Below are 25,476 nucleotides of genomic sequence, written 5' to 3'. Positions count from 1 at the left end.
ATCACTTGTTGGCGGGAAAAGCTTGGGAACGGCGAGGAGAGGAGGTACATTTCTATTCTTCAGCAAAGAAACCACAGGCTGGTTCTGGGGGTTTTACTTCTCAGAAACCCGAGTGCACGTGGCGCCGCATAGGGCTCCCAACATGGTCCCTTTTCGACAATTGCAAATCTTTCCTGCATTCCCGGGAAATCACTTAATGGCCGTATGAGTCATGCTCTTCTCTTGTCCTGCACGTCAGCGGACATGTCACTCTGTCGTCTCCTTTGGATAGGAGGCATTCATCACTGGAGGATAGCACTTCTCGACTGGAAGGGTGAACAAAAGAAAGCACTTCCTGCTATTTCCCGCAGGGGGACGTTTCTTTGTGTTTTTCCAGACGTTCTCTTGACAGGGCCAATTTGGCATTTGCAGGTTGTCCACAAAGCAAAACATGCTTACAAAACAGGATTCCTGGAAACAGGCTCACTTAGAGCCAATGGACCATCACCACATATTCACAAAACTTTTCCATGCCCACAGGCGAACAATAGAGCGCGCAAATGCGGATGCTTGGTCGTAACAGCCTCCTCCCCCGCCAGAAGAGACTCGGAGGGCAGCAGCCGCAGCTGCTGCATGAAGAGACGACTTAATGGCCTGCACGTGAACGCTTGAAGCTCGCTGTTGCATGTCGCGTTGTCTTGATTGTTGTAGGCCAAATTGCTTGAGCTAACTGAAACTCAACCACATGTCGAAGCAAGCACTCGGCTCCCGTCTGAAGAGACCAGGTCAAAAGAAAACTGCCATTGTTGTTCGAGAAAAGCCCACTCTCAAGACGTTCAGGACCCACGTATGCCTCGAAAACCAAACGTGCTGCTTTACATAGTCATCTATATTCAAGCGCACGAAAAAAAAAAAAAAAAAACCTGATTATCAATTTGGATACATGGTGAGGAACATCTCGGACCGCTTAGAAAGAGCGGCTAAGCGCGTCCGCATTCCCATTTAACTTCCCCTTTTTGTATCTTATTTCAAAATTGTACTGCTGTAATATCAAGCTCCACCTAAGAAGGCGACTGTTCTTCGATGTCGCAGTTTGCAGCCAAGCCAGGGGACAATGGTCCGTCTCTACGGTGAATTTGGCCCCTCCAAGATAGCACTGCAATTTTTGAATGGCCCATACAATGCAAGCGCATTCCTTCTCTGACGCGCAATAAGCCCTCTCTCTAGAACTCAGTTTTCTGCTCAAGTAGAGCACGGGGTGCTCATTACCGTCGTCATCTCTCTGGCAGAGAACAGCACCTAACCCTCGATCACTGGCATCACACTGGACCGTGAATTCTCGGCCATAGTCTGGAGCTCGCAATACCGGACGGCTAATCAGCACAGCCTTCAGGTTTACGAAGGAGGCTTCCTTTTGTTCGTCCCAGACTACATTTGTCGGTTCTGTCTTGCGGAGAGCGTCGGTCAGAGGGCTAGCCAAAGCTGAATAGTTAGGGATGTAGTGATTGTAGTACCCAGTCAGACCCAGGAATGCTCGAATTTCCGTCTTCGTGCTCGGCCGCGGGTAGTCTGCTACCGCAGAAATCTTAATCTCGCTGGGTTTCCTGAAACCTTGACCTACATTGTGACCCAAGTAGTCCACGGTCGCCCTTGCCAGGCAACATTTCTCGGCCTTTACGGTTAGTCCAGCTTGACGCAAAAGGCTCAGTACAGCTCTTAGATGTACCATATGGTCCGCCCATGAGTCGGAAAAAACCGCAATGTCGTCTAAATAAGGCACCGCGAATGTTTCACACCCCTTTAAAACCCTATCCATGAGTCGGGAAAAACAAAATGGAGCATTTTTGAGCCCGAAACTCATCATTGTTGGCTGGTAGCTGCCCGTCGGAGTGACGAAAGCCGCGTATCTGCTGGCGCGTTCAGTGAGCGGTACTTGCCAGTATCCTCGAGTAAGGTCCAGCGTAGTCACATATGCCGCTCTACTGACCTGTTCTACTCTCTCCTCAATATTCGGAATAGGATACACTTGATCCCTGGTGAGAGAATTTAGCTTTCGGTAGTCTACCACAGGCCTAGGGTCTTTACCTGGAGCTTCTACTAAGATCATAGGCGAAGCATAATCGCTTTCCGAGGGTTTTATTACTCCCAATTCCAGCATGCGAGTTACTTCCCTATCCAGAATTTCTCTTTGCCTTGGAGAAAATCGGTAGCACCTTGATCGCACTGGCACGTCTGAAGTCAGCTCAATATCGTGCTCAGTCAAATCAGTTCTGCCTGGCCTGTCCACGAAGCAGGCCTCAAACTCTGTTATTATCTCGCCCAGATCGGACAGCTGGGATTTCTTTAGTTCTCCTCTCTGCTCCGTCTTTTTGAGAAGCTCCTGAGCGTTGCTTCCTTTTCCGCTGAGGCAAATCAAGTTGTCCCCCATCTCCTCGGGAAGGTTTAACGTTAGATTTACCACGGCTTCCCTCTGCACATAAGGCTTCATAAGATTGCAATGATAAATGCGCACTTCTTTACGCCTACCGGGAATTTTCACTGCGTAGTTAGTGTTAGAAAGCTTTGCAACGACTTCAGCCGGTCCTTCCCACTGTACTTCGAGCTTATTCTGCCTTGAACTTCTCAGCAACATCACCTGGTCCCCGATACAAAACGTCCTTTGACGGGCTGACTTATCATAGTACACCTTGGAACGAGCCTGGGCTGACTTCATGCTGGCCTCAACGAGTTCCTTAGTGTTATGTAAGCGATTCAAGAGGTTCAGAATGAATTCTACTACTGTTGGGTCTTCTCCGCGCCCCTCCCAGGCTTCGCGCACCATTCGCAAAGGTGAGCGCAGTGACCTTCCGTACACCAACTCGGCTGGGCTAAATCCAGTGGATTCGTGCGGCACTGACCGCAAAGCGAAAAGCGCTGCAGGCAGGCAGGTATCCCATTCGCGCTTGTTTTCATAGCACAGTCCCCTCAGGACTCGTTTGAGAACAGAGTGCCATCTTTCTACGCTGTTGCTCTGCGGATGATGGATCGAGCTATGCACTACCTTAATGCCGCATCGCTCGAGAAATGAGGTGGTGAGGACACTCGTGAAAACGCTACCCTGATCACTTTGTACCTCGGAAGGGAATCCAACTCGTGCAAACACTGACAGCAGCGAATCCACTACACTCTCGGACGTCACCTCGCGCAGCGGAACAGCCTCTGGAAACTTTGTGGCTGGGCATAACATAGTGAGGATATAACGGTACCCTGACTCGGTCACAGGAAGTGGCCCAACTATATCTATTACTAACCGGTGAAACGGCTCGGTAATGATTGGTACTAACACCATCGGAGCTTTCCACTTATCTTGCGCCTTTCCAACCCGCTGGCACGTGTCGCATGACCGTACAAAATTTTCCGTGTCCTTAAAACATCCAGGCCAATAGTATTCTTGCAACAGCCTCTGCTTTGTTTTCTTTATTCCAAGGTGACATGACCACGAGCTGCCATGGGAAAGTCGCAGTAAGTCTCCGCGGTACTTTTGGGGAACGACTAATTGGTCCCGCTCTACTCCGCGCTTATCCTTGAATAAGCGATACAGCACTCCCTTTCTCATCTCGAAAGAAATATTGTTTGCTGTCTTAGTGGCGCGGTGGCGCTCCCTTATCTCCTGTATATTGGGATCATTGGCTTGCTCTATAGCTAAGTCCTCTCGGGTTCCACTTAAAAGTCTCGTGAGATTACTAGACACTGGCGGCAAGAGGTTACTCTCAAGAACGTCCTCATTCCGCGTCTCATCAAGCTCACTTTCAAGTTGACTTATCTGAGATGCCTCGCTCTCAAAGTTTTCTGACCTGCTATCTTCCGCATTTACCATTGTTTTAACTGCCGTTTCCTCCGCTGTGGATTTTTCTGGAATGAGCAGTGTAGCTAGTTCTCGCGCCTTTGAACGTGTTAAGGCTTGCACAACTCTGTCTCCGAAAAGGATGCCCCTCTTTCGCAGCAGCATGTCCGATTTGTTGGAGAACAAATACGGATAGCACTTAGGAAGCTTTCCTGAAACGGCAGCCTCGGTTGTTAATTCGCCGAAAGGGCCCTCGATGACCACGTTCGCGATCGGCAAGCACACACTCTGTTCCTCAACTACCTGTCGGATCCATGCACACTGTCCTGTATAGTCGGAAGGCGATACATACGCCGGATGGACAACATCCATCGTTGCGGCCGAATCGCGCAGTACCTTGCAAGGCTTCCCGTTGACTACTAGGTCATGCAGGTAGGGTTCTAAAAGCTGCATATTTTCATCGCAGTCCCTGACATACGAGAAAGCAATCTTTTCTTTCCGGCAGTTGACGGCAATGTGACCCTGCTCATTACACCTAAAGCATGTGAGCGGCTTCCTAGCCTCAAGCTTATTCTTTGTGTTCTGCACGTTGGTCACTTCCCCACTTTTCTCACTGCCGTCCTTTCTAGGGAATTTGCCTGAAGAAACCTTCATTTCTTCGTTTCCAACTCTAGCAAAGTGCCTTTCCTGACGGTTTTTCATACTGAACTTGGGATTGCGGGGCCTATCCACTGCTGGGTTGCTGAATTGTCGGCGCGAAGCATACTCCTCAATAAGTTCGGCAGCTTCAGTTGCCGACTTAATTTCGCCTCGGTCCTGTAACCAATTTCTTTCTTTTTCTGGGAGGCAGTTATAAAACTGCTCCAAAAGAATTTGCTCGACTACAGCGTCCCTATCACTGTAGGAATCTGTGCTCTTTAGCCACTCGCCCAAATTAACTCTTAAATTGTACAGGAATTCAGGGTAACTCTCGTCCCTGGACTTAGTAGCTTTCCGAAAACGTTGTCTGAACGCCTCGGCGCTAAGCCTATACTTTCTCAGAAGGCAAGCTTTGACCTTCTCGTAGTTGTCCGCGTCCTCCTTGCTTAGCCGCGCGACAACCTCCGCTGCCTCGCAGGGCAGAACCGTCAATAATCTCTGAGACCAAGTGTCTCGCTGGAAGGACAGTTTTTCGCAGGTTCGCTCAAAGTTAGCCAGATACAGACCGATATCCCCTGATATCACATATGGCTGCATGTACTTTGACATCTTGAAATCTGCCTCCTTGTTGAGAAGAGGTACCGCTAGCTGGGGACAATTGCCCGACCTCTTGCTCAACTCTAGTTCTAATTTCCGGAGCTCAATTTCTTGGTCCAGCTTTTTTGCTTCTCTTTCACGCTTCTTTTCCTCTTTTTCCCACTCACGTTCGCGCTCCCTTTCCTCTTTTTCCCTCTCAAGTTCACGCTCACGCCTCTTTTCCTCTTTTTCCCGCTCTTTCTGCTCTTTTTCCCGCTCCTTCTGCTGTCTGAGCTGTTCCTTTTTTTGACCGATGAGGTTCCATGCTTCACTGAGCTCCTCATCATCGGCTCCCAAATCTGTGATTGCCTTTATAATCAAAGGTTTTCGTGCCAAACCACTTGTATCAATTCCCAATTCCTCACACAATTGCAACAGTTCCGGTTTCTGCAGCTTTTGTAGGTCCATGATCGCTCCGAGTGTCGGCTACTTCCAAAACAACAGTGCAAACTACCAAACCTAAAGGCGTTTCCACACTCTCTTTACCAGTTCTAAAATCTAACCCTGTTCTAGAACCTGGTCCACATCAGAAGAAAAGCCAAGCACTCACCCACACATGCGATCGATGTTCCGAGCTGCCCTCTTGTTGGCCGATTGTTGCTCCTGCTTGTTGCTTGAGATGCCACCTCCGATCACAAGGTGTTGTGGCTTGTAGCTTCAGATCCACCTCCAATCACCAGATGTTGTGGCTTGTAGATTCAGATCCCACCGCTGCCACCAGTTGTCGTGCTGCTGGGGCTACGTCGACCCGGCCTTCACTTGGTAGCGTGCAGAGACTCGGGTTGAAGAAGGACTGAATCTTCGAAGTTGGTAAAATATGTACAAGCAGGTTTACTGGCACTTTGAGAAAACGTATTTACAAGAATATTTACATGAAGAAGAAGGGTACATCAGCAAAATGACAAGCGTTAAGAGTTCATAGAGAGAAGCGACTGGATGAGCCGTTTACCCAGGGCCCAGAGCGACATTTCGTGCTCTGCAGCGTCCTTAAAAACCCCCTATGTCCAGCCCCTCTCTGAAGATGCTGACCAACCAAATCCAGGGCACGCCCCTCAGGTATCGGCATCCAATCGAACACATCACTGCACTGATGGTCTGAAGCACTGACTGGTCCGGCATTCATTCGTTGGGCGTGATCACTTGTTGGCGGGAAAAGCTTGGGAACGGCGAGGAGAGGAGGTACATTTCTATTCTTCAGCAAAGAAACCACAGGCTGGTTCTGGGGGTTTTACTTCTCAGAAACCCGAGTGCACGTGGCGCCGCATAGGGCTCCCAACATGGTCCCTTTTCGACAATTGCAAATCTTTCCTGCATTCCCGGGAAATCACTTAATGGCCGTATGAGTCATGCTCTTCTCTTGTCCTGCACGTCAGCGGACATGTCACTCTGTCGTCTCCTTTGGATAGGAGGCATTCATCACTGGAGGATAGCACTTCTCGACTGGAAGGGTGAACAAAAGAAAGCACTTCCTGCTATTTCCCGCAGGGGGACGTTTCTTTGTGTTTTTCCAGACGTTCTCTTGACAGGGCCAATTTGGCATTTGCAGGTTGTCCACAAAGCAAAACATGCTTACAAAACAGGATTCCTGGAAACAGGCTCACTTAGAGCCAATGGACCATCACCACATATTCACAAAACTTTTCCATGCCCACAGGCGAACAATAGAGCGCGCAAATGCGGATGCTTGGTCGTAACATCCGGCCAGACCGAGTGAAGTCAGGCACTCTACGAAAAGGGAGAGTGCGGAAAATAGTATGAGGCCACGACAGCGTTGTATTAATCTGGAACAAGCTCTGCGGATGCTCCGATTTCCAGATAGATGGGACAGAGAGCTTTAACACGACAGCCGAAGTTACAGACCAGCTGTTGATGAACCAAGGCCTTTTGAACGACATGCTAGCGCCGAGGAGGAAAATGAGAGAATACGCGAAATGGGCGACGAGGAAAGTGCCGGGCACAGAAGTAAACTGCTATTCCCGGAGTGATTAAACGAGCTGCAGCGCGGATGCCGCGGGTTATTAACTATAACCGAAGCAAATTCCTTTAAGCGTCGCAATAACAGCGCGTGGCTAGGAAAAGCTCACGCGGAAAACAGGTTGGAATTCTCGAATGAAGTTGTCTGAATGGCGATCGCAGTCGAGTGAATGAAAACTGCACGTGCGGTGCTCACGATTTAAGCTATGCCAATACACGACTCAAACTTGAAAATGAAACGTGGCATAAAGACTGCGCAGACAGCTTTGAAAGCGCTCACAGGTGATGTGGCATTGTGATCGCTCGCAATGGGAACTCGGCAAGACAAAATCAGAAAATTGATAGGCATGAGTCACGTGACCGCGTATTGTTTCCGCGCAGCACTCATCGTAATAAAAGACATAGTGCAGAACATCTACCTTCTTCCTTTTCCGTGGCGTGAGCACCTGTTTTTTAAAATCTTTCGCAACAATTCCCCGTCAGCCCAGCCACACGCAGTGAGGAGGTCGTACTTAGTAACGTTAAAAGCAGAAATTAGAAAAGAAAACGCGCTATACAGACGATGCTCTGCCAAACTGCGCAATGCCCTCAATCATGCGAGTAATCATGGAGTCGTGTCATGTCACCGTTATGTCATGTCGGCCTCGTGTACGCTGTGCAGAGGCCGGACAAACGAGCGGTTGTTGTATGTAACAGCGCTGCCTCAATGCGGAATTCCGACAATAAATCATACGGCTGAGTCATGCGGCTTTTAGGTGCGTCACTGCACCGCTCGAACAGTCAACAGTGAGGGCACTTCCTTTCTCTCTTTTGACCGCCTCTCCCAGCGCTGCGCAGCTGCGAATAGCTGATCGCGCAGCTGTTCGCACGACCGTTTCGACCACGTTTCGACAGTCTCGGCAGGATAGCGGCATTTCCAGCTCCGCCGTGTATGCCGCGCTTACACGGGCGAAGTCAGCCGAGTATCTCAGAAGCACAGTGCGAGTGACATCCCTGGTTCTGTTCCCCTATGCGACCAAAAACATCCATTCTGTTATATATACCACGCAACTAAGAAAAGAGGGCAAAAGTCAATGGCCTTCCCCTTTCATCCGCAGTTGTGCTTTCACTCAGTCACAACCAGCGCTCTTAAAGTAGCTTTATCTAGAGGAATTACCAGTACGCACGCGTAATCATCACCCAATGGCGCGATCGACGCTGCTGATGATGATGATGATAATAATAATAATAACAATAATAATAATTGGTTCATGGGAAAGGAAAGGCGCAGTAACTATAACACTTGTTCGCTAGAAATGCAAATTACAATAATTCTCCGTGGACACCTGATACGCGCCGTAAGGGACGGGTGGAAGATGGTAAAGAAAGGAAGAAAGAAAGAGAAAGAAAGAAAGGGTGTTCCCCGTGCAAACACCGCAGCCCTGATACTCCTCTCTCACTGGAACGAGGCAGCAAGCAACTGCACCGGTGACGAAAATAGCCCCGCGTGCAAGCCCTGGCTGCTGCTTCGAGGAAAACACTGCTGCAGGTGTGTGGTGAACGTGCCGCACCGCAGTGGATTTTACGACAGGCAGAGGGGGCTCGATGACGTCATTCCCAAGTAGTAGGGGGCCTCCTAAATCGGTGGAAATTAAAGTTTTATTCAATCAATCAATCAATCAATCTCTTGCGCACAGTGGCCAGTAAGGGTCACAAACACCTCAAATAAGTGTAAAATAGCTTCTTCTTATTTTTTTTTTCATCTATCTCTTGCGCGACTCCGACATTGACGACTGCTGCCACATCTTTTATATATATATATATTTTTTTTGACGGACCTATAGGAGGTGTGTGTGTGTGTGTGTGTGTGTGTGTGTGTGTGTGTGTGTGTGTGTGTGTGTGTGTGTGTGTGTGTGTGTGTGTGTGTGTGTGTGTGTGTGTGTGTGTGTTTGGTTGGTTCATAGGAAGGGAAGGGCGCAGTATCTGTCACACTTGCTCTGTGGACACCTGAACCGCGCCGTAAGGGAAGGGATGAAGGTGGGAGTGAAGGTGGATAGAGAGAAAGGCGAGCCGTAGTGGAGGGCTACGGAGTAATTTCGACCACCTGGGGATCTTTAACGTGCGCTGACATCGCACAGCACACGACGCCTCTTCGTTTCGCCTCTACCGAAACGCAGCCGCCGTGGTCGGGTTCGAACCCGGGAACTCCGGCACAGTAGTCGGGCGTCTTACCACTGCACCACCCCGGCGGGGAGTTTTTTGAGTATGCTGCTTCCGTGAAGCTGGGATCACCCAAGGCAAGTCTGTCTCCTCGCTTTCTCTTTCAGCATGAAGAAGGGCGGAAGCACTTTTCTACCTTCTCAACGAACAACATGGTCCGCGTGCACAAACAGCAACTGACAAGCCCCCCCTCCCCTCCCGCATCTCTTCTCGTGACCTGGGCCATGCAAAACCTGAAACGATCCACGAAACACAAGAGCAAGATCTCTGTTCTCCAACCACCATATTAAACACTTTTTCTACATTCTATCTGTTCAGTCATAAGATATAATGTAACGAACTCACACATCTTAGTAAACGATATATCGAAGCAGTAGCCTCCATGCGCACCTTCGTTCCTCTTTTTCGGTGCAAGGTCAGAATCCTAAGAAACTCTCGCGAGAAATCGCGCACATATCTCACATCTGGGCGAAAACTCGTCGGGGTGTCTCCCTGTTCGCGGGTGCGAACGCAGGGCGGGAAGGGATCACGTTCGTGCCGAGCAGTTCATTTGAGCCGTCAGTTGCTGCAGCTGCATCATGCACGGGGGCACGATGTTATCTTGGTACGGCGCGCAGTGCGCGCGTGAGTCTCGGCACGCCAGCGAGCGCAGGGAAAGCAGCGCGGGGCCGACCACTGCCGCGTCTGCCGCAGGGGGCACACGCACCGTCCGTCCTGGCACGACCTCGACGGTTGGCTCGCTTCAATGCCGAGCTTTCGCCCTGTGCAGACGAACAAGAGAACGCCATCGCATCGGCGTGGTGTTTCGACGCAACACCAGGAGGTCGTTCTTTCGAAAAAGAAACTAAGGACGTTGGGAACTTCAAAGATGCTTTGCAGTGCCTTGTTTCTGGATAGAAGCTGACAGTGTACTTCTCACCTCTGAGAAACAGTGCAGCAAAGCGATGTAAAACGATATGCACTGCAATGCACAGAAGCAATCCTGGCGTCCTGACAAGTAAGATTGTACGCTAGAAGGACATTGATCGAAAGCTTGGGAGCACCTGGCACTTCGTCGTCGCGTCACAGTTGAGAACAATGCCCCCGCCTAATCGCGAGCCATATATTCAGCGTCATTCTATGCTTCAGCGTTTTTTAAATGTCTGCCTCAAACAAGACTTCCACATGAGTCCGGAGCAATGAGCCTTTATCATTTGACAACCAGACTAAGTCCTCAAAATATTTCCCGTGCCTGATTAATAACTTCATTGGAAACTCCCCATGTCATGAACGAGCACGTCGTTCCACAGCTACTCCGGTGCTGTGTGGGTGAATAAACAGCGCATTCTTTCTTTTTAAATTATCCCAGCCAAACACGACAGGCAAGGCACGCCAGTTGGGGAAGTAGGAACCCTGCCACTCATCTTTACAGCTCCATTTTCCTAAGAGTATGCCGAACGTTATCTAATATTCTGGGCACCAACGTTGATACGTTTTCGGCTGATTCTCCATAGCAAGGGCAGCAAATGGAAGTGCTAGAAGCCTGTTTCCGAGCTGAGTTCCGACAACCAGCGTCGCGTGACGCTCGAGTACTTTTCCTCGCCTCGGTCACGACCTCCGAGGTGTGCGGAAAGAGGGAAGAGGAAGAGCTGCTGCTGCACACGTTGCGCTGCATGCCTGTTCGGGCAACTACTCTTACACCGTGGTTCGGGCTGATCCTCCTCGGCGGCGGCCGGTTTCCGGAGGAGGGCAGTGCGTCCTTGACCTAGTGCTTCCTCTCCCAGCCGGCAAAAACGGGCTGAGGAGAAAGCGAGCGCCAGAAGTGGACACGTCACGGAACAGCTCCAGGGCAATGAGTACACAGAGATCTTTAAAAAGGTTTATATAACAGACACACATTTCGGGGCGTGCGTGCCCGCATCCGCATTGGGAGGAGGAATAAACAAGTTTGTTGTCGATGCATTGTGAAGGGCTTTTCCGTCTGTTGAACGCAGCTCGCGCCCTGGATATATTAAAGAGCAGACTAGTCATCACAAGCAGCACTTGCCCACATGTCCCATGCAGGTACGGCAGGTTGTCCAGGAGGGAGACAGGAAGAAGACAGAGAAGGGAAAAAGAAAATAACAGTAGCGAACGATGAAGGAATTGGCAACTTCGATAGAATGCTGGGTGGAGGAGCATTTTTCTGCCGCTGCTACATCCAGCGTTTCGGGAGTGAATCCTCAATATTAGGTTCCCTTTTTTTCTCTCTGCTTCGGATTCGGTCGATGCAAAGGCAGTTCGTGTCGCATGCGTTTCAACGGTGTGTGCTTCGAAGGCAATTGCCATTTGAATGTATACCAGTTTAACACTGGTGTAACCTAGTGTCGGCTGGCGCGGCGTTCACGCTTGTGATCGAGAATCAGGATGATCGATTCCACGAAAGTTTAGGAGAGTCACCGCTTTCATAGCGTGGAATGATTCTTAACTGCATCCCGAGGTCAGTACACTAAACGCTACCAGTGCTCACTTTGCGCTCCTTTCATGAGAAATATGAAACGCGGTGAACGAATAATTTGAAGCACCCTCCGGGTTTCACTTGATAGTTCCAGTTTAAATTTTTACTAGCGCTTCTAAAACGGCCCGCAATGACGACAAGCGGCATTTTATTTCGCAAAGCACGAGGGACAAGCTTCACAGCCAAGACAACAGCTGACTGGATTCATTTTCTAGCGGTATATAAAAAGACACAAGCGAAGACGACACTCACGAACAACCGCCGGTTCGTGAGTGTGGCCTTCGTTTGAGTCTGTTTTTATATAATGCTAGACAAATGATTTCACCAAGCTGTTACTAGCCCAACTTGAAGTTTTAACAACAGCCGAGTTCGCTAAGTTTCATAAAACCCGGAAGCTGCGTACTTACCTTCGCGGCTGGGAGCGTTCCGCCCAGGCCACAGCCGAAGAAGCGACGCTCAGAAACTGCTACCTGTTGCTGACGCCGTATACGCACATACATCTATGCGCGTGATACCGGAACACACTGATTGATTGATTCATTCATTTATTGGTTGATTCATAATCTACAAGAATTGACCCGTAGGCAGAGCTAAGACATGTTTACTGACCTACGACCAGTGATATTGGCCGAGGTAAGGTTACCAAGGTTTCAGGAGCTTAAGGACAGCTCGGAGGAGATAACCATGAAGTGATAACAATGTGCAAAAAAAAAAAAAAAATGTGGGGTTTAAGCATGGCTTGAACTGAGTGGTAGAGCGAAAGCTGAGAGTGATAGCCTCTTTAACACCCGCTTTTCAAACCGTATGAACGAGACTGCGTAACGTGAATGCAAGGGTCCTGGCAGTCTGATTATGATGATCACCTCCCATATGAAAGGAGAAGCCCGAGTTGGCAGCTCCTGCCGAACGTAACGTCAGGTAACCCTACATCCTGTCAGTGTGCGACCGTGTCAGCTGCCAGATACTGTCTGCCAACTCTTTGAGGCACCTCTTTCAAGCTCCGGCTCAAGGGTAGAGTAGTGTAAGCTTTCGCTACAAAATTCCATTTGATGGTTTCGGCATACCTGCTGAGATTGTGTCGGGCCGGAATCCACAAGAATGGGATCATTTACGAACTTTCAGTTTGCAACATACGAGGTTTTGTAGCGCTTTCTTCTTCTACTACTTCGTCTGCCACGGTAACACGATGCTACGCCGACGGCTTGAAAACCTATAGCGCAGTATACCTTTCGCTACAAAATTGTCGAACTCGACTCGCCTTGACATCGATGCGTGGGACCAGTAGAATCATGCTGGTCCACGACGGATTGCATACAAGCGCATGGTAGCTGCAGACACTTTCAAGATGACGTGACGATGTTGTCATCATCTACGCAAACGTATAGAGCTCATTTCTAACCGACACCATATCATATTTTTCAGCTTTCTCTAGTCCACTTGGTTACCTTAATCACAAAGGGTATTTCAAAGAGTAACGCCCTCATTAGAGGGTATTATGTCGCGCTAATATAGGAAGGCGAGCCGGTGGGTGTTCGTCGACCCCTGCCTTTCTCAGTTCGAGGGTGTCAACTTAAAATAATATATACTAGAGACAAAACAAAAAGAAAGGACGCAAGAGAGAAAGATCAAAAGGCAAGGCACGCAGCAGAGACGGAAAAGTTTGCGGTTAATTAAATGTTAGCTATAGTTTCGGCAAAGTTCCGATGTTCGCTTGGGCAAAATAATGACACCGTTAGAGTTCCGAAGGGACTTAGCGGCTCCTTCCATTCAATGATCCGGAGCAAGTTTTCGCGGTCCAGGAAATCAAAGAGCTAGTTTCAATGGGCGATTAGGACTCAGATCCTAAGTTCTGACCGCGACTTTGTAATGCGCGGTAGAGATGTGCACGGGCTCGAGCAGGCCCAAAAGCCCCTACACGGCCTGGCCGACGGGCCGGGCCGATCGGAAACCCTTCCGCAGGATCGGGCACATTACTCGCGAGTACGTACATGCAACTTTTGCGAACGCGCCAATATGACCACGGTTCGCTAGGCGTCTCGAGCTCACATTGTTTTCAACCGCCCACCGCACGCGAAAGCGCCCGTTATTTTCGGATGTCGATCCTCCTTAGATTTCACCACTCGTCAGCGCCGTGAACGGATCTAGTCTCAACAATCAGGCAGAAGGACTTCTTGTGGGCTATTGCGTTTCAACTTTTACGTCTTCTTCTTCGATGACACGCGTACAGGTGCAAATGTTTAGGTACCCGTTTCTGGATTGGCGATATATATGGCCTCTCGTGCGACTCTGTTGGCTTGCTCCAGGCCTCGACATAGCGTCGGTATGTTGTTGCGACTGTAGAAAGAAGGAAAAGAAAACGCACGGGCCTGCTACTGGCTCTGTAGCTGAGCCAACTCCGCTGCCTCGTGTGGATAAAGAGAAAATAGAGAAAAAATAAAAAAGAAGCGGAAGAGAAAGACGCACGCCGCAACAGCCGTCGTCCACCACCTAAGCGGTGGCGGGTGCAATGACGGCCTACAACAGATAAAAGCTTCGCCTTTAAGAATGGAACGCGATAGCGCTATCGCGCCCCGTTCGCACCATCTACTCATTTGCTTGTCGCGCTTTTTGGTATACTCATTTTTATTTATTAATCCTTCCGGGACGTAGAAACGCTGCCAGCCACCTTGCGGAAAGGCGCGGACCTCAAGTTGCAGTCGTAGTTCGTCGGCAACATCGTTGCCGATCCGAGCCGGCGCGATGAAGATCTCGGAGGCAGTGCGCTGTCTGTCTTATTCCGTGCGCCACACGCATGATTGCGCTACGCGCACGCCAAGCGAAGAGGAAGTACAGCGGAAAAGTAATTTACCACTCGCTTAACTGCGTGTTCTGTAATTCTGTAATTTACATGCTCATAATTATTATTATATGCCACAATACACTTCTCTAAGGGACATTTCTGAGACAACAACGCAATCAATAGACGCGCCTTTCTCCATTTTAAACCATCTAGCTGGCGCGGCAGAGTGGTTAGCGTGCTCGTCTCGCACCCCAGAGGCCCATGTTCAATTCCTCAGGTCGGGGATGTTTCCTACTCGTTTTTATTCATTAATGCTTTTGGGACTTTTCGCTCACGCCCAACGCCGTACGACGCGGGACGGCGGCCGCCGACGACGACACCGGCTTTTTGCGACACGGGGCCCTTAACGCTACCGCGTTAAAAATACGGTGGCAGACTAGCCTCCGCCGCAAGCGGCGGTGACCTACCTGTCCCAGCCCCATTGGGCCAGGAACAGCCACCCTTCACCACCTCGCGTCGGTAGAAGCGACACACAGCACCTAGTCAAGGCATCCGCGGTGCGTCTTACCGGAGCCATAGAAGGCACACGCTGAACAAGACGAGCCCACCGAGTGCTTGGCCACAGAATCAACCCGTTGTTTACAGTAGGGCCAGCGCGCTTTTGAAGAAGCAAGGAAGCTGTGAATCTAAAACTTGCTCTCCCCTCCCTCCCTTCTTGCGAAAAAAGTATTAGTCATTCCAGCCATCAGAGCAGCGAAATAAACTTCACCGCTGTCGGATTCATGATCCAGGAGTGCCACAAATGCCTCAAGCGTTCATCAATGCATAACTTATTTTTGTACAATAACGTAGAAAAATCATTCTGTGTGGGTAACGTGCCTGCATATATTTTACAAATTTGTCACCTTAAACGCGATAACTGAACATTTCAACATATTAAATACTCATTTTTCTGAAATTATTCCTTTCTGCATAATCAGTTCTACTGCAATTATAACAAGTCGGGCCGGGCTCAGGCACTTTCAGTTCCGGGCCGGGCTCGGTCTGAAAGAAAGGACCCGGATCGTGCTCGGGCTAAGAATTTCGGCCCGTTCACAGCTCTATAGTGTGCAGTACCTAGAATCCCTAGGCCTCTTCTCATTTGCGAACTTGGAGCGCTCCAGATCACACTGAAATTCGCTATTATGAACTTACAAAAAATGATTGAGGACAAAAATGTAGATTGGTTCTCAGGAAAGGAAAGACGCAGTATCTGTAGCTCGGCGGACACCTGACCCGCGCCGTAAGGGGAAGTGAAAGAACAAAGCGATCGCGTGGTGGTGGGCTCAGGAATAACTTCAACCCCCTGGGGATCCTTAACGCGTACTGACATCGCACAGCACACGGACACCTTTGTGTTTCGCCTACATCGAGACGCAGCTGCCGCGGTCGAGTTCGAACTCGAGTACTACGGTTCAGTAGTCGAACGTTTTAACCACTGAGTCACAGCGGCGGGTCAAAAGACTGCGGAAGAGACTCGATCCGAACAACTCTCTGACCATGCAATGCGAAGCGCAGCTGTGAAAAAACCTGCCGTCTTCGCCCATCCCATATTGTTAATTATTTCGAGTCTAAATGATGTTTCCGCCATGCGAGCCTGTTGGGAACAGGCGCAGAGTACGAACGCACAGTCAAACTGACAACGCATGGACATAACCAAAATGAGCCTCCGAAAGCAGCGACCGGAAATTTTCATCGCGTACGTAAGACACACATTTCCATTTGGTCTCCCTTACTTTCCTCATTCATTCCCGCCTGCTGTGTCTCTGCCGAGCACGCCAACTTCGGTCGTCCAGGCACTACTTCTTCTATAATAGACTGCCTCGTTTCCGGATGTCCTTCCATTCATTTAACTGCCATGCTACCAAGGAAGACATCCTTTCGCTGCTGCATGCTATCCTTCTCTCTGCACACCAAAGGGCACGAATCACAGCGCACTACATACTAGCTACTAGTAAATTCGCCTGTCCTCCAAATCGCAAGTGGTGGAAACCTAAAAAAATAAAAAATAAATTAAAAAAAAAAAAGACTGCGTGGGTTGACTACCGCTGCCTTCACTCGTCGTGTGCATGCTTCAACTCTGGCATCGACAGACAATTCACATACTGATATATATCCAAATACCTACGAGGTTTCGTCTCAACCGTGTCTTCTTTGCCATACACTGACAGTGCAGCCCTGCTTCATAGCCGATATCATTTGAGTGCAGTGCTGCATATCGTGCGATCGCAGCTTGCAGAACGGGTATACAGTAAACGTTAGTCAATTCCCAGTCGCTCTGCATCTTGTCCACATCCCTTCTGAATTAAGGCGGCGGCGAGCACTGTCTTGTCTATTGAATTAAAGTGACTGCTTTACTTATTATGCAGCCCTTTTTTTCTTTTTTTACTTTGCCGTATTGTTCTGGTTAGTTGTTATTCTAGGGTTTCTTTTTTCTATGCTCTAACCGACACTGCCTCAATCTCTGTGATGGCTGGTTTTTTTGTTAGTTTTTTTCTGCTTTTAAGCCAACGGCACTCCAACTCCAATCCTCTCTTGCTCATCCCCAATGCTGACGAGATAAATTTTGCTCGCACTGAAAACCAGAGCTTGTGGACGGATCAACACGTCCTCCTTAATTAACAACGCCAACTTTCAAGACTGCTTACTAGAGCAAATTAGTGGCTAATTGCAACTACGTGCTGCTACTATGTAATATGCGCTTACTGTCCACTTGAAGGTATGAGGCGGTTGCATAAGATTTTTCAACTATCACACACAAAACGAGCGATTTTTAGCGATGCATGGGTAACGTGCCCTGCTTGCAATTTAAAGGGCAACGGTTCAATTCCCGTTCGACCGCTTTTTTCTTTTCCGCGAGAGTGTTTTAGAGCGGCGTGATATCTACTGTTCGCACTGCAACTCCCAAGGTCATTAACTTGCGCGTTTGATCTTGGGCCCAGAGATGCTGTAGAGGAGGGCTGCGGAAATTTCGACCCCTTGGGTTCAAGGTCACTCACATGCGCGTTTCACTTTCAGCCGATAGACGCCGCAGTGCTCCCAAGGTCATTCACCTGTGTGTTTACCCTTGAGCCGATAGACGCCGCAGTGGAGGGCTCCGGATATGTCGACCACTTGGGGTTCTTTAACGCGCACTATGCTGAGGTGCGTGCCGATACTAGTGCGTCAAAGTTTCGGGATAGACAGATAGATGTGTGTCCATGCTTAACAGAGCTTGCTTACGCTCTGATATCTAGAAGCCAGAATAAACCTGAGCGGTTTTCTTTGACGAGAAGGCACTTCTCACAATGGTTGAATGACATCACGCCCACTGACGGCTTCCCGGTGATGCTCAAACAGGGAACTCTGTTATGACGCTAAGGTTGTTTTGCTAAAGCGCGTTCTAACGCTATCGCATTAATAAAAGGGCAGCCCAATCTAGTATAATTATCATAAAGCCTTTCCTTCAGGATTTCGCTTCTTCCGGCTCTGCATTCACATATTAGAGAGATTTAGCTTGCCGGACACGTAATGACGTAGACCGGTTTGCCAAGCCCCTCCTGCGCATTGACAGGGTGAGTGCGATCTCGGCCACTGCGCCTGCTTGGCAGGGGTACGGTAAACCGATATACGTCTACGTCAGTACGTCTCCGGCAAGCTAAATGCTATGTTACCCATTGCGTTCTGTCTCCATTAAGTAGTCCCGGTTTCTCGACCTTGTTTCTGTTCTTCGTAACTTCCGATTCCTGTCCTTAGTCATTTTCCTCCCAACTCCCTACGCTTAGCTTTTCCCCCAACGCGTGTCCACATTTTGACATTTAGTGCGTGTGCACCAAGCGGCTTTCCAATTACCGCTGGAGAGATCATTGCACTTGCGCCACCGACCGGACAGCAGAACGGAGGACGCGGGCACATAACGCGGGTGAGAGAAGGCGACTGTCCGGAGGAGCCAGCCTCCTCTTCCGGCGATACCGATGCGGCGGCGCAACCGTGCAACGAGACGGCGAGCACGCCTTGACCGGCCAAGCGCCCTCGACACAGTGGCCCTGAAAAGGAGGCCGACAGACGGCAGAGCAGACGCCGACGGCAGCAGCACAGCAGCGCGCCGCCGCGCGATATTGATTCGGTGTCCTTGGCAGTGAAAACGGCCTCCCTCGCCTTTCGCCTCTTCCGCTCGCCTCAGGGAATATTTTTCCCCGCCCTGGGGACTTTCGCGCCGATCTCTGGCCGTACAGTGCTTGGAACTTGTGCTCGGCCGACTGCTCCAGTTGCGTTCTTTGTTGACAAGCGAAGTACTTCACTTGCCTCTTGAAAGTGGCGCCAACAGGTATCTGACGCCCGGAGAAGCTGACATTACGCGCAAACAAACGGACTGCTCATTTTATGACCTGCGCTGATAACGTGGGCATAAACAGGAGGCTGTGCCTCTAACTGCGATCAACCCTAAGCTACTCGCAGAAAGGTGTACTACAAACAGAATACACCGCAGACGGGCACTTCACATGCAGTAAACGATGCCGAAGTTCCCGAAATACCCATATGAAACAGGCAGCGCGACGCTATTACATCTTGTTTTCTTCATGAAGTCCCCCAGTGATAACTTCCTATGTTGACGAAAACGCTCCACGGTATCCAAACAAGTCGCCCTTTTATTTGTTCTGCGCATTCAACAAAAGCGTTCATGGTAAGATGTCCCCGTTTTGCTTATACTCTCCAATACGACGCAGTTGTGTCTTCTCTCTAACAAGGTAGTCGGCTGTTTGACCCCTACATCAATGCCAGCACAACGAGCAACCGCTGTGACAGCACCGACGAATAGAAACAAAAACAACAGTTCCAAACACAAGGGTATGTTTTTATTGGGCAATTAATTTACGCTCTTATGACTGGCCCTTACAGGAAGGGCGTAAAAATGTTTCTCTTTTGCCCTAGCTGCCGGAATGCCTTTTTAATGTCCAAGGCGCAGATGCTATCTCGCCAACAGCGAAACAAAAGCCATACGAGCACATGAGCAAGGCAGTATAAAGGCCGCTTTTAACATGTCAACGACACGTGTACATAGTGAAATGAAACACGAATCGCACTAGAGGGTGAATGGCCTCACGTGATTAAGTCGATTTTAAGTCCCTGTTTGTTTTCTTGTTTTATTTCCAACCTAGCGCACCGACAATGCCACGCTCTTGCGCCCGCAAGGCTCGATGAGAGTCCGCACGGCAGCATTCCAACAGAGTGCGCTGTATACACTCAGCGTGCGAAACATCCAATACAAATGAGAAAAGCCGGTCAAGCAGCCAATGACGTCGGACGCAGGGAGTTCGACTTGAACGGGCGCTTTAGCGATTTCGACGAACTCGGCCGGCGCCCGCAGCCCTAGCCAAGAATGACTGGCGCCTTTTCGTTCGCATGAAAAACCACAAAACATTTTTCACTCTGCGCTATCTGCGGCACCGATACAAAAACAAAACATCACTCGTTACTGTTGAATGGCATTTAGCAAGGAGTGCAAAAGGGGTTTTCTTTTTTTCTTCAGTGTACAAACAGGAATAGGAAACTTGACGGGTGTGGATGATTCATTTGCGAAAAACACGAAGCAACAATGGTACTGACGGAAACCAACACTGAAAGGTGGAGGTGGGGGGGAGTCAACTTTAACAATGGATAACAGGCGTACGCTGTACAACTCGGGCGCCAAGAAAAACAGAGAAACAAAAGAAAGGGGCCCACGGAGCATTTTACTCTCACTGGCGGGGAAAACGTACGAAGAAACGCATAAACAGACAGCTAGTAGCTGATGCCTTACTAGCATCTTACCGAAGCAGCGATTGACCAGAACGAACAATGCAGCGCGCATCGGTCGTACATAATTAGGGGGAAGGGAGACAAGAATATATCATCACAAAAATAGAGACACTGAAAAAGTGAAAGCGAGGAAAAGGCGACTGCCCAGAATGCTATTTTCAATCGGCACACACACACTGAATATCACGAGCAACGTGATACAATCAGCACCACTGAACACCTAATAGCTACAGCAAGCAGTGTTTCACTCTGCTCGCCAGTTCCCAACGTAGCGGAAGCTTTTATTGCATAACCTGCTCCCGTGAACCGCATTTTAACGAATAGTATTACAAACTCGAAACGGCCGGCGCACCAAATTACGACGACAAAGTTGGCTGGCACCGACTATTTCGCTAGCGTGGTGAACACGCCTGGACAACATCGAGAGATTGCATCTTTGCAAAGCGCGAACATCACACAAGTGGCAGGGGCGACGGCCCGACCAGAGATCTCAGAAAGAAGTGCGCTCGCACCATCACGCTCGGACAGAGAACGGGCGTCTTTGAAAGCGGACGCAAATTTAACAGTCTCTCTCTCGCATGATTTACATGTAGTGGGCGCAGCTTCCAAACTTAGAAAAACTTCAGTCATTCCTTACGGGTGACCGTTTACGAATCAATCTGTTTCACCGGAGCGCGTCTGTGGGGTCAATGACCTCCCCAGAATGACCGAGACATGTCTCGAGCCGATTAGTGCGGCACCCTTCTGACTAAGCAAGTCTCCAGAAGTCATTGAGCGCTATTGGCTGATGAAAGGATGGGACAGAGTATGCATGACAGGAGACGTTCGTAGAGATGCGGGGCTGGCGCCAAAAATAACCGAGTGGTCAATGTCACAAAAATCCAGAACTTCATAACTACACCGGGACATAACTATCGCATGCCAGCGAGCACACTCACTTGGCGGGCTTGCTCACAACGAACCCAAAGGTGGGTCATTGGTTAATTGTGCGTTTTAATGGATCGATGTGAGCAGCCAGGAATCATCACATGCGCATGAAGAAAATGCATGAATGTGAGGGGGGGAAAAAAAAGACAACGGGCGCTTATTCTCAAACAAACGAAACGACTGCGTTATGTACACAACAGAGAGCAAACGCGAAGCACCACGGCAACAAACATACTTAAAGATGGCATGATGTTGTAAGGAGTGATGAATGATAGCTTTTTGTACTTGTCCAAAAACCCACAAAATTGAAAGCCGCTGGTTTCTTTTTGCGGCGACACACACAATAAGAAAACAAGAAATTGAACGGTTCCCGCGCCCGGTTTGGCTAGACGGTTGGCTTACTCGCCCGGCGAGTATCTGAGTGCACAAGACCGCAGCACCTACGGCTTAGTAAAAAAATATGCTTAAGGTTTGGGGCCCTCCCTTCAACACTCGCTACCAGAGCGAAGACACACACAACAAACTATGAAAACTGTGGGAAGAAATGTGAACGAGTCAACGAAGTATAAACTATGAAAGGCACCGAGAAAACAGAACAAAAAAAAAAAAAAAAAAAAAAAAGGAGGGGGGCGGGGAGCAAAAAAGAACGATACGGCTGAACTAGATCCCTGCCGGCGAGTGCTGCTGCCGCAAGTTGAGGAGCGGCGCGAGTGACCTTGAAAAGCCATACCGGCTTTCCGGGACGCCCTTTCGCCGGCGACAAACGCAATAAACACGGCACCGGCGCTCGCGGCTAAGAGAAACGAACAAAAACAAAGCAAAACCGCACATCACGGCTCGGGATGAAACGAGAACAAAAAACGTCTTTCTTGTCATTACCTGGCAATGGGCTGCCGCCCACAACACGGGAAGTCCCTTCATACCCTGGCGTAAGTGTTCAGCGGCTTGACAAAATGGTAGTCTCTGGTGCCGCAGTGGGCGCAGCAGATGCTGTGGCTGTAGTCGCTGAAGTACGGCAGCGATCGGTCAGCCGTGATGACTGGCTCGCGGCAGTTAGTGCAGCGCAGGCGCTCCTCGCAGCACGGTGTGGCAGCGAAGATGTCGTACGCATACATAGTGCCCAGGATGAGATGTCGACCGCTCCAACGCTGGCCGCAGCCGCGGCATGCAAGACGCACCTGCCAACCCTCGAGGCACGTCATGCACACGGCGTTCAGATACTGGGGACGCTCGTCGATGCGCACCTGCACCGCACCCGGATTGTGCTGCCGCGGCGACAGGAACAGCGTGCCGTCGACGAGCGGATAGCGGTCGAAAACGTTCATCATGGCCTGGCAGACGATGCAAGGTATGCGTGACATCTTGTTGGCGCTCAGCGTAGACAGGATGAAACAGCGGATGTCATCGCTGCCGCCTTCGTCTTCCATTTTGATGTTATACGCGTTGATCTTGTGCCGTGGCAGGGTGTTGAACGACGAGTAGTCCTGGCGGCGCGAGAAAAGACCACCGGAACCGTGCCGCTCGCGGTCCGGGAAGAATGCGGTCGCGCCACGCTTGGCGTGCGTCGGCGACGGCGGGAACTCGGACGACGAGCTCGGCGGACTGCCCCCAGAGCCCGTGCTCGACATGCTCGAGCTCCGTAGCCGCGTGACGGGCAAACCACCGCTCTGCGGCGGCTTGGCCGTACTGTTAAGCGCCAGCGAGGGCTTGTCGTTACCCTTCTTGCGCCGCTGTTTCTTTTTCTTGTCGTCTCGCGCGGCCGGAGGGATCCAGTCGAGATCTTTGCGCAAGTGTCCCTTGCCGCAGCGGCAACCACACGCTTTGTAAGCCAAGTCGTAGCCTTTCTTGGTCCAGAGGTTCTGCAGGCGTTGTTTCTCGCTCCACGAACGCGCGCGTCCCGTCGAGCGCAGGAACGAGAGCACCGAGCTCTCCCACTCTTCAAAGCACGCCTTGTGCATAAACTGGCTTTGCGAGCACTGCTCGTTGTTGCATATCACCTTGACGGTGTTGTTCAGGTCGTCCATGTGAATCGGCTCGTTGAGATGACAGCCCGTTGGCACACAGCAAGCAGACACCAAGTTCTCCATGACTGCTGGGAAGCGGGCGGGGTGATACTGCGGCGCGTGCTCGTCCGCCGGCCGGACTCGATTCTCGCGGTGCTGCGGCATCCTCGGCGCCTTCCTCCCTCCGCACATCCACGAGGCTGTTGCGGGCAGCGCTCACATCCAACCTGCCTCGGCGGCTGCTGCTGGCTGACTAGACGCAAACACTCGGGCGATACCGACCAAGTGGCCAAGACGCTCCTCGTGAGTCGCCTTGCAAACAAACGCGAGTGCTGTCGCAGGGAAACTTTCCCAGCGGCGTGGTCGGCGTGCAGGGGCGGGGCCTTGACTGGCAGCGCTTTGCCGCCGCCCATTGGTGCAATCGTGCGACGCGCGATTTTCCCCTCTCCCATTGGAACCGGCCCGCCGCGATGGAGGGCGCCGACTATAGCGCCGAGAAGCCCCTGACGGCGAGCGCTGCGCCCAGCTTACGTCGCTAGCGTCAACGTTTTGAAGCTTTGTTTCTTTGTTTGCAGCACCGGCGTAACTCTCTCGGGAGGTTACTCTCCGGCTCCCAGTCCCAGACCTGCCATGCTGGGTCACTGTGGCGAATGTCATTGGAAATCCGCGAGGTTCTTTCCGCTTTCCTCAGCCTCCGCCGAGGCTTCGATTTCCCTTGCTCGCAATGAAACTAGAATTGCGTCACATCTCTCGTGCGGGAAGCCGATGGCTTGTTCAATAAATTTTTGTGTGTGTGCATGCTCTCTTCGCACGATAACTCTAACTGAATAGCCACGTGTAAATCTCGTCTCTCCGCGCACAGTACGTACCCAGCGAATGCAGACGATTCCTTCGGCGCGCCCGCGATCCGACCGAGAGTGCCCCTCTCGTGAATGTAAACTTGGGGCGCGTTATGTGCGAGGGGTGGGTCCCCGTCGACGTGGTCGTAGTAGTACGCGGAGAGCGGCACTCGCGAAACGATATTATCGCTCTGCGGTGGCCTTGAACAAGCCGGGCCGCTGTAAACATTGTGAGGCGCGTCCATTGCCGCATCGAGGGATGGTTGTGCGGGTTGTGCGATGTGCTGGGAGCTGGCGATTGGGAGATAAACAGTTCCTGTCGCTTGCGCAACACCGCTCTATCTGTCCGAGCTTCCGCGCACGGAAAAACAAGACCCCACCGATTGGAGGGCATGTTTTTGGAAAGTGGAGCGTGTTTGTGTCTGTGGTTAACTCCGAAAATAACGCTGTGCGGTCGTTGGAGCCGGCAGATGGGAAGACGCCGACCGCGTGTTGAATAAACCGACCGCAGAGAGGCGTCCCTGACCGTGAAAAACAGTGGCGATCGATGCAGCAGAGCTTTTGTAGGTTAGGTAACCACGCCGTACGGTCGTTGGAAAGGGTACTGACGTGCGTGAATACATGGAGGCGTGAGCTGGCGCTGCACGTGGCGTCCCACTTCACCATGTGCCATCTCAAGAGAAAAATTATGTAGCAACTTGTGATGTGCCACACATGCGAGCAAAGCTTTATGGGGCTGAGGTCAATTACATGCGCGGTTCGCTAGTGAATAAACTGCAGCTATTAAGACTTTAACACGAACACCTACACATTTTTCAGAGCTGCCACTCGACGGTATATTACTACGTTGCATAGGATGTTGAAAGGTAACATTACATGTTTTTGAATGTCTTGACCATGCACAACGCTCAAATTTATACGTGTACGTGCGAGGAAATACGACACGGAAAATAATCATTACATTGGGTACACAAGCGTTACTCGCACCTTCTCAGCGGAAAGAACTCTGAGCAACGTGTACAAACTGCTGTTTTCATCACGCTTCCAACTTTACCAATCCATAGCAGACAGCTACTCTGTAGGACGTAACGACAAATACATGCATCCAGCCTAGCACAATCAGCTGCACTCCCAACACTGCGTTAACTCGTCGCCACAGTCGTGTTTTCACCACGGCGACTACGTTTACACCTAGCGCCTACATCAGAAGCGAGCGAAGTCGTCCCGCCATCTAGTGGAGCGCTTAAACACGATGCGTAAAACGGCGCCAATTTTGATTTCCCTTTGAGCGTACTAGTCGCCGTCAGCGACGAATCCTGGGCCGAGAGGTGCGTTACCCCGAACTAAGGTCGGCTCGCAAGAAAGACCCCACGTACAGAGAAATT

At 50.5% G+C, this 25,476-nt stretch overlaps 1 protein-coding gene across 1 annotated transcript; it reads right to left on the bottom strand.

Annotated features, from left to right (window-relative positions):
* Positions 1–19,357: 19,357 nt before the first annotated feature.
* Positions 19,358–23,620, bottom strand: heca (hdc homolog, cell cycle regulator). Its single transcript, XM_084587657.1, has one exon. It carries the CDS (start codon positions 23,442–23,444, stop codon positions 22,167–22,169), a length of 1,278 nt encoding a protein of 425 aa, XP_084443783.1. The 5' UTR covers positions 23,445–23,620; the 3' UTR covers positions 19,358–22,166.
* Between the last annotated feature and the right edge of the window lie 1,856 nt (positions 23,621–25,476).

This window comes from Amblyomma maculatum, chromosome 1 (genome assembly GCF_055883805.1).
Source record: "Amblyomma maculatum isolate TAMU_Amacu chromosome 1, ASM5588380v1, whole genome shotgun sequence".
NCBI classification, from domain to species: Eukaryota; Metazoa; Arthropoda; class Arachnida; order Ixodida; family Ixodidae; genus Amblyomma; species Amblyomma maculatum.
Note: the sequence above shows the minus strand (reverse complement) of the source record. Positions and strands in the feature narration are given on the sequence as shown.

Excerpts from the sequence above, each read along its gene's own strand:
- heca (XM_084587657.1), bottom strand. The coding sequence starts at position 23,444 with ATGTGCGGAGGGAGGAAGGCGCCGAGGATGCCGCAGCACCGCGAGAAT.